Source organism: Cylas formicarius, unplaced genomic scaffold (genome assembly GCF_029955315.1).
Source record: "Cylas formicarius isolate icCylForm1 unplaced genomic scaffold, icCylForm1.1 PGA_scaffold_1__22_contigs__length_36826433, whole genome shotgun sequence".
Taxonomy (NCBI): Eukaryota; Metazoa; Arthropoda; class Insecta; order Coleoptera; family Brentidae; genus Cylas; species Cylas formicarius.
The window spans coordinates 29,379,710-29,391,569 of record NW_026844264.1 but is presented as its reverse complement, the minus strand read 5'-3'; the positions used below and the strand labels follow the sequence as shown (position 1 = coordinate 29,391,569).

Below are 11,860 nucleotides of genomic sequence, written 5' to 3'. Positions count from 1 at the left end.
TATAGTATGTTCAAATTTCTATTGAAAATCTCCAGTAAATTTTGACACTGTATTGTATTGTTTATTCGAACTTTTTTTAATCGAAATTTTTTAGCGACACAGTTCTTCTTTCGATAAATTTTCTACAAAGTTTAGAGTTGCATTTTCAATTTCACGTTACCGATGAAAAAAATTTAAAAATTTTGGCTTTGGACTACAGCAACCGTAAAAACGATTCTTCGTTTAGAACTAACTAACGATTAATGAATAGAGTATAGAGAGATCATCTGGCAGGAACAAAATATTTTAAATTTATTGACCAATATTAATGACTAATAGAAATTTCATGCAGCTGGGTTATAGATATCACGGTAAAGAGAATAAGACGGACAGATATGCAGGGTATTCGGAATTTGGGTTCGCAAATTTGGAGGAAAGATTCAATGTGGTATAGAGTTATAGTCTGTCAATTTTTTTTTAACGCTTAAACGCTTAATTCTCAACGTAATCAGCTGGTGTTTTACACACAGTAGAACTACCACCTTTGCTGGAAGAGATACCCTTGCAGTGCAGACAAAACATGTAGTTAATGGAACATGGCGCTCCACTCTGTACCGCTGTACGAAGGTATTTAAATTATGCATTACGCACCACACCTTAATCCGATGGACTTCTTTTTTTGAGGGCTCTTGATCTACGACAAAAAATAATAAACGGGTCCGAAATAAGCATTTTTTAAAATGTATAAGAAAATTTTTAGAAATGAACGGTGGGTATTTGGACATGAATTGTAATTAGCGGTGTATACTGGTTAATTCCCGATTATTGTTATTTATTAATTTTTTATTTTCCAAAATGTGAAATGCATTTATGTTACCCTGAAAATATGGTTTCAAAATAATTTGGAACAATTGTCCGCCACCAGTTCAAAATATACCGTGTGCCATAGAAATTGCCATACCCGGTATATGCTTAGCTATATTTATATTTCTTGATTGCCTGCATGAAGTGTAGTAAACGATAACACTTTTGTCGCCAGTCTGTTAACTAATAACCGGCCTTTCTTTTATTTCACAAAAAATTAGAGGTATTCAGTTTTACTGCCTTTGCGATATTGAAAACATCCTTTAGCAATGCCTTCTCTATGGAGGTAGGCCTTATATCGTCAATTATGGGAACGAGGTAGACAGCAGGTGTACAAGATTGGATTACAATTCCTTGACGAGCTAATGTATAGAAATAGTTATGTTTCCACTTTCAGTACTGGCCGTACAATTTGTACGCTATGAGGTCCTAAGACAACCAACTGCGAACCTTTAACACATCGAGGCTGCAGTCAATATGCAAACCAAAAGTTAGTAAATGGAAATACTTATTTTTGCTTACTGCATCTAACTATAATGGGAGCCTTTCAACACCATTTGGATATTTTTTTGCGATATCAAGTGGTTTCTGATTTTATAAATTGCTTTGTTATCAATGCGTGTCGATGAGATGTTGTCCTGTGAGTCCTTTTCATGGCAAACATAAGCTTTGAAGGAAAAGAAATATTTAGAAAACGTTTTTCTGCTATGATTAAAAGTGTATTTGGCCCAGACTATATCAAGCGAGTAGTATTTAACACGTTTTTTCCGTACATATTGCCAATGCGTTATCACAGTTGTCACAGCTACTTGCAAGTGTAATGTTGGTATAGCAACGATCTCCCGCTCTATCATGACCGTAATCAAACTTTTTCATCGCTAGTCGGTGATTCTCAAACAATATATATTAGTTAAAGAACGGTAGGTGAGGTATTAAATTAATCACACATATATACCACATAAATCACTGTTACAGAAATTGGATGGCAGCATGAGTTTAAGACGAAGGTCCTCGATTTTTGACAATGTTATGACTAAAAAACAAGAAATAAATAAAGAAATTTTTAAGAAATCTTTCGTATTTTCCACGTCTTGCGGGTAAACTGTTTTTTGGCTTTACACCATGTTAAATTTATAAATTTAATACCTTCGCGTAAATCGAAAGATATTGAATGCACTCGAACTTTTTTATTTGGTCTGTGTAATTCCCCTTTAATCTTTTTCCGAAGTCTTCTTAAATACCGAAATCATCGGAGGTCCGTGTTCGCGCGCTCAAAACGAGCTCTAAAGGACCGAAATTAGTTTTTTGTAAAGTAAAATAATGTTGAATTATACTTCTCCATAACTTAAGATTACTACTTTCCTGTGTGAATAACTCAATAAGAAATAATTATATATTAAGTATTAAATATGAAGCAAAGGTACTTCGGACCATTGAAAAACTAATTAACCGCCGATTAACAAAGAGTATCTTTGATGGTTAATACAAAAAAACAAATCAAACAAATTGTAAAAGAAATTACTGAAATGTTGATAAAATAATAATTGTCAAGAGAAAACACTAAAAATAGATAAAACCAAATTCAGAAATGCTGCGTTATTTAACTATAGAGTCAATTATTCAAAAAATTGCTTTAGACGTTCCCATATCAACGAACACACCTTTTCATTTGGATCTAATATGTTTTGGAAGCACCAGTTTCACCAAATAACAGTCAGAGTATCGCTTTGATAAAGTTCAGTGAATATATTTTTTACTTAGCCAACTTATCACGCCACCAAATCACGTGGTGAACAGGTGATGAACCCTTAAATATTAAAAATTTAATTCAAAGACGGCCTTGAAGGTTATCATCTAGTAAGCGTATCGATTTTATTATTTATTAAGTACATATAAATAATTTAATTTTACATAAATCGGGGACGCCTTAAACTTTTTTACAAACTTTCGTGTTCCTTGCTATTCCGTTCACGTTCTTCTTGTGATTTTCTGTAGCTCTGAAAAATAACAAAAATGAAATGAATTAGGAAATAATCTTTATTTGATATACCACCCGTATAGGGTAAATTAAAATTAAATATACTGTTGACGTGCCTTTGGCTAACTCCTATCTAATAAAGCTTAATCCACTCTAGTTTTAGTGTATGCCCACAGAACAGAACATGGTGATTATCCTTTTTTAGGTTTCATCTAATCTAGTCTAAACTACTGAAGAGATCGATTTGAACTACCTTAATGCTGACCTACCTAAATCTGACATCACAAATCCAATTGTGTCAAAAATGTGTAAGAAACGGGTTTTTGATTCATCGAATTTTTTAAGTAATGCAAGAAGCATTGCAAATATATAGCTTTTATATGGGTTATGTTAGCGAACATGTCATTAAATGATCATTTGGGTAAAAAGGAATCTAGATAAACAAAACAACCAACATTTTGGCGTTGATGTCGCCATGATAGTCCACTGAGCAAGAGAAAGTCAAAATTACTGACTGTGTGACACTGAAGAATAGGTGTCCAACTCGAACTTTGGGGACCGATTGGTGGGAATAGTTACAAAAAATCTATTTTTTATCGGGTTCTCTGGGCTAAGTGAAATTTTAAACTTTCCGTGGGTATGCATCAAAGAACCTTCTTTCCTTTTCCGCATTATTTGATATGCAATTTAATAACCAGTCGACATTCACTTTTGGTATAACCGAAAATAATGTCGTTCGTGATTAATTATTAGTTAAAATAATTGTATAATCTTATATATAATACTTACCTCCTCTGCGATGAACATAAGATTATCAGCCATAGCTTTTCCAGTCTGCTGTACCAATTCATAGAGCACTCCGAATTCCTTGTTTTGTAACAATTCGTGTGGTGCTGCGAATTCCACCACCTTACCGGCGTCCATAACAAGCACTTTATCTGCGTCCATGATGGTGTGTAGTCTATGGGCAACTGTTAACACTGTGCAATTTGAAAACTTTCTTCTAATGGTGGATTGAATTAAAGAGTCAGTGTGTGGGTCCACATTAGCGGTCGCTTCATCCAGTACAAGTATTTTATTATTTCTAACTATAGCTCTCGCAAGGCACACGAGCTGTCTTTGACCGACACTAAAATTGGAACCGCCTTCTGACATTTTGCTCTCTAGACCTTGTGGTAGCTCTGAAACGGCCTTCCTGAGTTCAACTTCTTCAAGTGCGTTCCATAAGACCTGCGAAAAAGCAGACAATAATACTACATTTTTATGAAATTATAAGATAGTTGCCTCATCACTGTATTCATCGAAAGGATCCAGATTCTTCCTTAAGGTACCAGAAAATAGTACAGGCTCCTGTGGAATTATAGATATTTTAGATCTTAATTTATTCAGTGGAACTGATTTCGTATCCACGTTGTCAATTAGAATTCTACCCTCAATATCAGAGAGCCTAAATAATGCTGCTATTATGGACGACTTGCCAGCCCCAGTTCTGCCGACTATACCTATCTTCTCTTTACTCTTTATTGAAAAATTCAAGCTCTTTAGAACAAGCGGTTCCGTTGCGGCATATCTCAAAGATAAGTTTTCGAATTTAAGATTTCCTTCCTCTGGCCAATTTTTCGGCGGATCTTGGGTGGCCTCGTCACTCTCTGGTGTAACATCGGCATACTCTTTTATTCTTTCTACGCAGGTCATTGTATTTTCCAATTCGCTCCACTGCCTCATGCCCCATTGGAGCATACCAGTTAAATTAAACGACTGGGTAATGGCCAGACCCACAGTGCCACCGAAAGTTTCTGAAAACCAACTTTGTAATAAGTAGCGCCCAAATAATGTATAGGTTACTTACCTGTCCCAATTAACAAAAAGCTGAAAGTTACCAACGTGATAAATAACACGCAGTGCATGTCCAACCAAAAACCAAAACACCTATTAGCAGCGACGAACATGAAATACGCTGAGCTGTACTTGTTTTGGTAGTTGTCAAACTCGACTTTTAAAATTTCCTGCGCCCCAAAAGCGCGGATTGTCGTTAGACCTTGGAGTGAGGCGGTCAAATGGGAATAAACTGGACTTCTTGCTAAAAGAGAAAATAGTGCCGATTAGGATAATATTTAACAAATCAAATTCTTGGAAATCATCACAAATATACTTACTCACTCCTTCCAGCCTCTTAAGATCTCTACTAGTTCTCAGGAATACCACTCTGATTGAATAGAATATAATGAGAATCACTACTGCAGGTATCAACATCCAAGGATTGACGGTGGAAATCACCAATATTATGGCAGAAACCATTAAACATATCTTAAAGGATGGTGGCGTTGAGAATGAGATCTTAAATTTCAGTTTAAGACTTACTTGAGTGGTATCCAAAAGAGTCATCGGCAACACTTCATCTACTTGATTCATATCCTTGGAAAACCTGTTCAAAATTCTTCCCGACGGATTCGTGTTAAAGAATCTCATAGTGGCATATACGATTTTCTCAAACATATTGTTGTGCAATCTGACGGATGCCTGCATACAACACCGGTAGAACCACAATGATCTCGTCAATGTCAAAGTAATAACCGAAATGACCAAGCAACTGTATATCGAAAGACAAATCTCTTGCGTCATGTGCGTTAACCAGAATTCTTGGAACCACGTTAATTCGCGAGAGAATTCATCCAAAGGAACGTACGTGTCATTAATTATTGCAAAACTATCGTTGCTCGGGAGAAATTCTTGTGCCGGTGAAGTATCGTTAACTGAAGAGGAAAGGTTTGCTGCACTGGTCGTGTTGGTAGTAGTGATTTTCGCCAATTGGCCGATATTGACCCACCAAGTTAAGTAATAATCTATTAAACTACCAGTTACTTGGCATACGACAAATGTCACGAAAAGAGCAATAATTTTACACCAGTGACCTCCAGCCAGTACGTACGACTTATAAACAGTGAGCGCGACTGTCCCTTGTCCTCGTCCTTCCTTTTCTATTGAAGGATCTTTGTCGTTTTTCGGAATCACTTCTTTCGTAGATTTCCTCCTCCTCCGTACTGGTTCTAAATCAGCCTCGGGAATTGCGTCTTCTTCTTCGGACTCATCTTCATCCATTACGTCTTTTAGTTCCTCGAGGAGCTTGGTAAAATCGGTTCCAGATTTCTGGATCTCCTCGTAAGTGCCAGAGTTTTCGATTGTATGGTGTCCGAATAGATAAATCTTCTCGACGTTTTTTAAATACTGCAACTGGTGGGTCACGAGAACAACGCATTTATTTTTGAGGTACCCAGAAATGCATTCCTCGAACAAGTGTTTACCTACGTGGGTATCTACAGCCGATAGGGGATCGTCTAATAGATAAATATCGGCATCTTTGTAAACCGCTCGGGCCAGATTTATGCGGGCTCTTTGACCTCCACTTAGAGAAACGCCGCGTTCTCCAACAATAGTGCGATCCCCGTAGGGGAACAGGGAGAAGTCTCTTTCCAGAGCACAAACTCTAACTACTTGTTGGTATTTTTCGGAGTCAAATTCCTGTCCGAAAGTAATATTTTGTCTAACACTTCCAACAAACAGCCAAGGCTCCTGCGAAGCATAAGAAATTCTACCATTTATTTCTGCAGTGCCCGTAGTAGGCGGCAGTTCCTTCAGTATGGCATGCAGCAGGGTGGTTTTGCCACTACCCACCGGTCCTATCACTGCCGCCAATTCCCCGGAAGATACTTCCATGGTAATATTTTGAAGATTACTCTCTTCGTGCTTCTTTAACCATTGTACGGAGACATTTTTCAAATGGACTCCGATCGGTCCGTCCTTGACTGAGGTCCCGTTCTGCGTTTTCTTAAGTTGATCTTTGGTTTGGAAACCGTCCAAGAAAGTCGCGCTAGAATCAAATTCCACTTCCTCGTACATCAAGAACTGCTTAATTCTCTTCACTGATATACTGGATTCGGCTAACTGGGTAATACCTTGCGGGAAAAACATGGTGACGACGTTACGCAAAATCGCGTAGAAGGACGAAGTGACAAAGACGTACTGCGCAGTTAATATGTTTCCAGTCAAAACGTAGGTCATCATGCAGAGGTAGATGGCGGCTCTGCTGAGGAAAAGGTTAAAGGACATCATGATGGCTCTGATTACGGATATTTTCCGGATCTGTTGAATTTCCTTCCTGGACAGGATAATTTACATTAAAATCTACAGCCAAGATACAAAAAATGAAACCCACCATCTGCTGATTTCGACGAGCTTGGCGAACGGTTTCTCCCAGGTATACATCTTGATTACTTGTATACCGGAAATAATTTCGTTCATCAAACGGATCCTTTCGTCTGTTCTCAATGCGGTCCCTAAACGGTATATGGATGTTTTCTTTCCCATCCACACTAAAAGCAACCAAGTTTTTACAATTTGCTTGGAAATTTCAGAAGGAAGCACGTACTTTGGAATGGAATAAATGCAAGCATTAGACAGACTCCTGCTAAACCGGTTGGTCCGACGAAGAAGTACAGAAGTATCAACACCACAATCGTTTCCAACGGGGCCAACCATAGGTTATGCATATGCGTGGTAGCTAATTCGAATCTGCCGACGTCGTTCGAGATTAAATTTACCATTTGTCCTACCGTGGTCTCCGCCAAAGCCGATTTGCTAAGTTTAAGCGCTTTTCTGTAAACTATCGTCGAGGTAGCCACCCGGATTTTCATACCCAGGTGGAAAATATGCAACATGTAGGTATGCTGACACACGACCGAAGCAAAAAACGACAGTACTATGAAAGCGGAGTAGAGGTAAGCGTCTTCCTTTGACATTTTTGAATCAGGGTCGTAGTAGTCCAAGAGTTTGGATAAAGCCAACGGCTGCGACAATCTGAAATTAAGGCGACGTGGAAATGTTTCTGAGAAGCTCATAACACTTACCTAATGACGACCTCAATAATCAAGTACGCGACTCCAAGAACCGCCACTTGTTTTCCAAATACCCTCATTAAGGCTTTCCATAAAGAAGGGTCCTTCTTATTTTTCACTTCTTTTTCCCATTCCCGTTCCAATTTGTCGCCCAAGTAGGTGGAGTCGTGGGCCGACAAAGCGGGATAAAGATCATCTTCTTCCAAGTCTCGTTTGAAACCTTTTCTGAAAAGGGGAACTATCCATCTGAAAACACCACGGCGTTTGAGGCAACACACATCGACAACAGCTGGAAAATTGCTTACGTAAAACATATTTTCGAGAGAATATTAGCTTTTAAGTAAGGGTGGGTTTTCGTGTTGTATTTCCTGGCCTCGGCATCTTTGCGATCCTCCATTTAGGCATTGGTGGATTTTTAGTTCGGATATCGGGAGTTCTGAAAATTATCACCGTTACGTAATATACTACTTTAAAAAGGCATTTTTTTGATTAAATTTCGCTTCATATATCTTATCTGCCTATAAACGAGGGCATGACTTTTAAAATTTTGAAGGGCGTATATTAAGCGCTTTGTAAGTGGTTTGCATTATTTAATATTCGATATTGGCGATTTGTGCTTAATTACCAATGGAGATTTCAAACAATTTCGATACTCTTCACCAAAGACTAAGTTCTAATTATATTATAAACGATATCTTCAGTAGAATCTGCCTTGATAGTATAACGTAATGGAAATGAAATGGAAATAATAACATCAAAACGCTAGACCCAACAACAATTTGCTTTTCGTAGAACGACCTATTGGTTTTAACCAGCATAAAAGTTATTATTTCACATGCTCTTCGTGATTAATGTCGAAACCAAATAACCGATTTTGAGAGATATGCTAAAACCGATATGCTATCTCCATAGCCCAAATGCTTTACTCTTAACAGTATAGATTAAAGATACTATTTAAAAATTTTATGGATTCTTTCTGCGACGGTTGGCGAAACTTTGAAATTGTGGTTCGAAATAGAGCATTTTCAAAAAATAGTAATGTTCTACCTCCTCTCCATCTTAAAGTCCCTTAAAATGTCGATATTACCAAGTAAACGCATCAATAACTACGAGTCGTCGGTTCAAGTGGATAGAGTTTTACGATATAACTAGTCCCTGAATTTTTTCTCTGATGGAAATGTACTAGATGACGATCGAAAAAGTGAAGATAAATCCATTGTCGTAATTACACAATTTTGAAAACAATGATAATTTGAAATGAGTCCGCGATCCGAGAACAATCCCCAAATCTTGCGCCAACATTCCGATAGATCTTTTGCAAATAACGTATTTGCTTTTTTTTGCCTTCAATAGGGTAAACTAAACGTCCACAAAATAAACATGCCAACTTTTGCTCCATTTACTATTGTGTCATAATCTAAATTCCAGGCAATAAATGAATATCTTGCATCAATTGGTTAATACGGAAACGCGAAAAATTCTGAAATGTCACCTATAATATGGCTGCTAACACAAACTCTACAATTATGGTTGTCATTCTTTTAGTCATGATTAAAAATAATTGAAATGGTTAAATACTTTCGTGATATTAGCGAATTGAGTGGCACAGGATGTAGCTGCAGCTGATGCAGTGCAATTTTTTAGGTTATTTAATAAGTGACAGCTAAGTTAGTTTTTTGCTGAGTTTCTAGAAGAAAATAAGATTTCTCTCAGTTTTTCTCAATGGGAACCTCTACTCCATAAATTCAGGAAAAAAGACAAGCGGCCATCTTGGCAAGAAATATTAACATGTCATGCATCATTTTAACAAGAATTGGGTTCGTAGAATGCGAATACTGTAGTTGAATTGGAGATTTCTAATTAAAATTATAAGGTTGGCATCACTTCCAAATGCACTGAATCTAAATATGAAAAAAAAATGTTTAAAGCTAAAGAAAAAAGTAAGATAGCAACTGCATCTTGTGTCACTCGGTAAACAAGATAGTTCTACATTTTTAAACCCTACATTTTTAAACATATTAATTTAATTTTTTAATATAGTAATGAATGCACATTTTGTGACATATGCTTAACCGAATGTGATTTAAAAATTATCTATACACTCCACTATCCATAGAGATATAGGAATTGTTCATCAAAAATGCAAAATGTTGATCCGCTCTCCAGACACTTCTGGCTATCCGCTGCGAACCAATACGTAAAATACGTGATAATACGTATACGTAAACATGATGCAATAACTATTCATTTAATTAAAACGTTTCATTTTAGCAATACGTCAATAAACGTAAATAAACAAAATTAACGCGATTCGCCGATTAGTGCGGAAATTTTAACCGTTTTGTCGTTTGGGAACATTAATGAAAATATAAAACTTTCTGGTTCCAAAAGTTCGTTTTATCACACCATCATCATGTTTCATCATCTGATCGTCGAAGTTCTTTCTCTCGGGATTCCTTAAAAATAAGTTTTATTCCAAAACATCCAGCAATATTCGAAAACCCATTCAAAATCCGTTTTCTCTCTCGACAGGTGCGTGAACAGACTCCCTAAGCACTTGTCTCACTTCCTCACAAATCAGTTGCGTGCGTAATCATTCTAAAGAAAAGTGCCAAAGCCAAGGCTTTCATTGTTGCCTTAGGCAGTAACTCAGCGAATGTTTGATTTAATGAACACGTGACTTTGAAATATTTTATACGGATGCACTGCAGAATACAGAAATTTATTCAGTCACATCCCTTACTACACTTTTAATTAAACTGTTACATTTATTCATCAAGTATATAAAGAAATACAATTAGCCACAAAAAAGCGTAAAACAATTTTTTTTACCATACGTTATCAACATTTTTTATGATTTATCGCAGGTAAAGAAACACTCATTTATAAAGGAGTTTTTCATGGTCTATGCTGAACTGAAATATCGATCTCAAGTCTAAGTAGAAGTGAAAAATTCTTTGGTGAATTGAAATTTTTAAGATAGTACAGATCTCTGCTTTTGCAACTTTTGAAGCGACGACGACATTGAGATGCAGTACATCATAGAAAAGCAACAAATCTCTCATTAGTCGTCTAGTACTCGATTGAACGTTATTTCTAACAAGAGCAATCGTAAAAATCAGCATAGGTGCCATATGTTGGTGTAAAATATTCCTTAAAATTTTACGAAATATGTAAAAAGAGTTTTATGAATCTATGGGGAGATATATAATAGAAACGAATTGAACTGAGGTGGCTTTTACTTGATGAAAATCTATGTATCAAAATAAATAAGAACTAAAAGTTCAGATTTTCACGAAATTATATATTTATTTATATAGAACATATATTTATTTATGATAAAATCAGAACTAAAATTTATAAAATATTTCGAGCCATTAAATTCAAGTTTGCGTTGAGAGTTGAAGAAAACGATGACAAAATGGTCACCGAATATTTATTTTAAAATATAAAATAAAATGTTGTGCTAATTTCCTTAAGGGACAATTATTTTTGGACTATTTTTATAACATAATTGCAGTTTTTATCTTTTTATGACCATCGTCTGGCATTTTTGTTTGAAATTGCAGTGACTTCCACTAGAAAATACATGCATTGATACAGTTAGGTACTGCCAACAATTTTTGTAAACCCATAATACCAACTAACGATATATAGCACCATACCATATCATGTAACATATAAACCTTCTAAATTATTACAAATCGTATACTAGCAATACCCTTAATTATCAGGATACTCACGGTCCGCAGAGGTCGATGGCACATTAAATCACAGTTTCAATTCCAACACAGAAGACAAACTTATCTAAAAAATGACCGGCGTCAAATCTGGAGGATACAGAGTACGAGACTATGATTCGAGTCCGCTCGCGGAATTGTGATGAACATTTTATTCGCTACAGATAAGCGCTGGTATATTATCGCGTATTTTTATCTCGTATTTGTATAAAAGGCTGCCAGTACCACATTTCAGTTGTTAGCGTTTGAACACAGGTAGAAACCTATGGTCGGCGCGGAATTGTTCACATGGGGCGTTAGGTGGGGATAACGTATTAATTATTAAGGCCAGGCTGAAAGCAGTTAAGCGCCACGCTTTGCCCGGTTCGTTAAAATGCTAACTTTTATCAAAATTGTTTTTACGCAAT

The 11,860-nt window shown here is 36.5% G+C and overlaps 1 protein-coding gene across 1 annotated transcript; it reads right to left on the bottom strand.

Annotated features, from left to right (window-relative positions):
• Positions 1–2,695: 2,695 nt before the first annotated feature.
• LOC132696862 (ATP-binding cassette subfamily C member 4-like) lies at positions 2,696–11,719 on the bottom strand. Its single transcript, XM_060661950.1, has 11 exons — positions 11,457–11,719; positions 8,019–8,149; positions 7,726–7,959; positions 7,248–7,675; positions 7,035–7,191; positions 5,183–6,977; positions 4,978–5,128; positions 4,671–4,901; positions 4,106–4,617; positions 3,611–4,051; positions 2,696–2,840 (listed from the first exon to the last, which is right to left on the bottom strand). The coding sequence occupies exons 2-11, from the start codon at positions 8,108–8,110 to the stop codon at positions 2,781–2,783; spliced, it is 4,101 nt and encodes a 1,366-aa protein (XP_060517933.1). The 5' UTR covers positions 8,111–8,149; positions 11,457–11,719; the 3' UTR covers positions 2,696–2,780.
• Between the last annotated feature and the right edge of the window lie 141 nt (positions 11,720–11,860).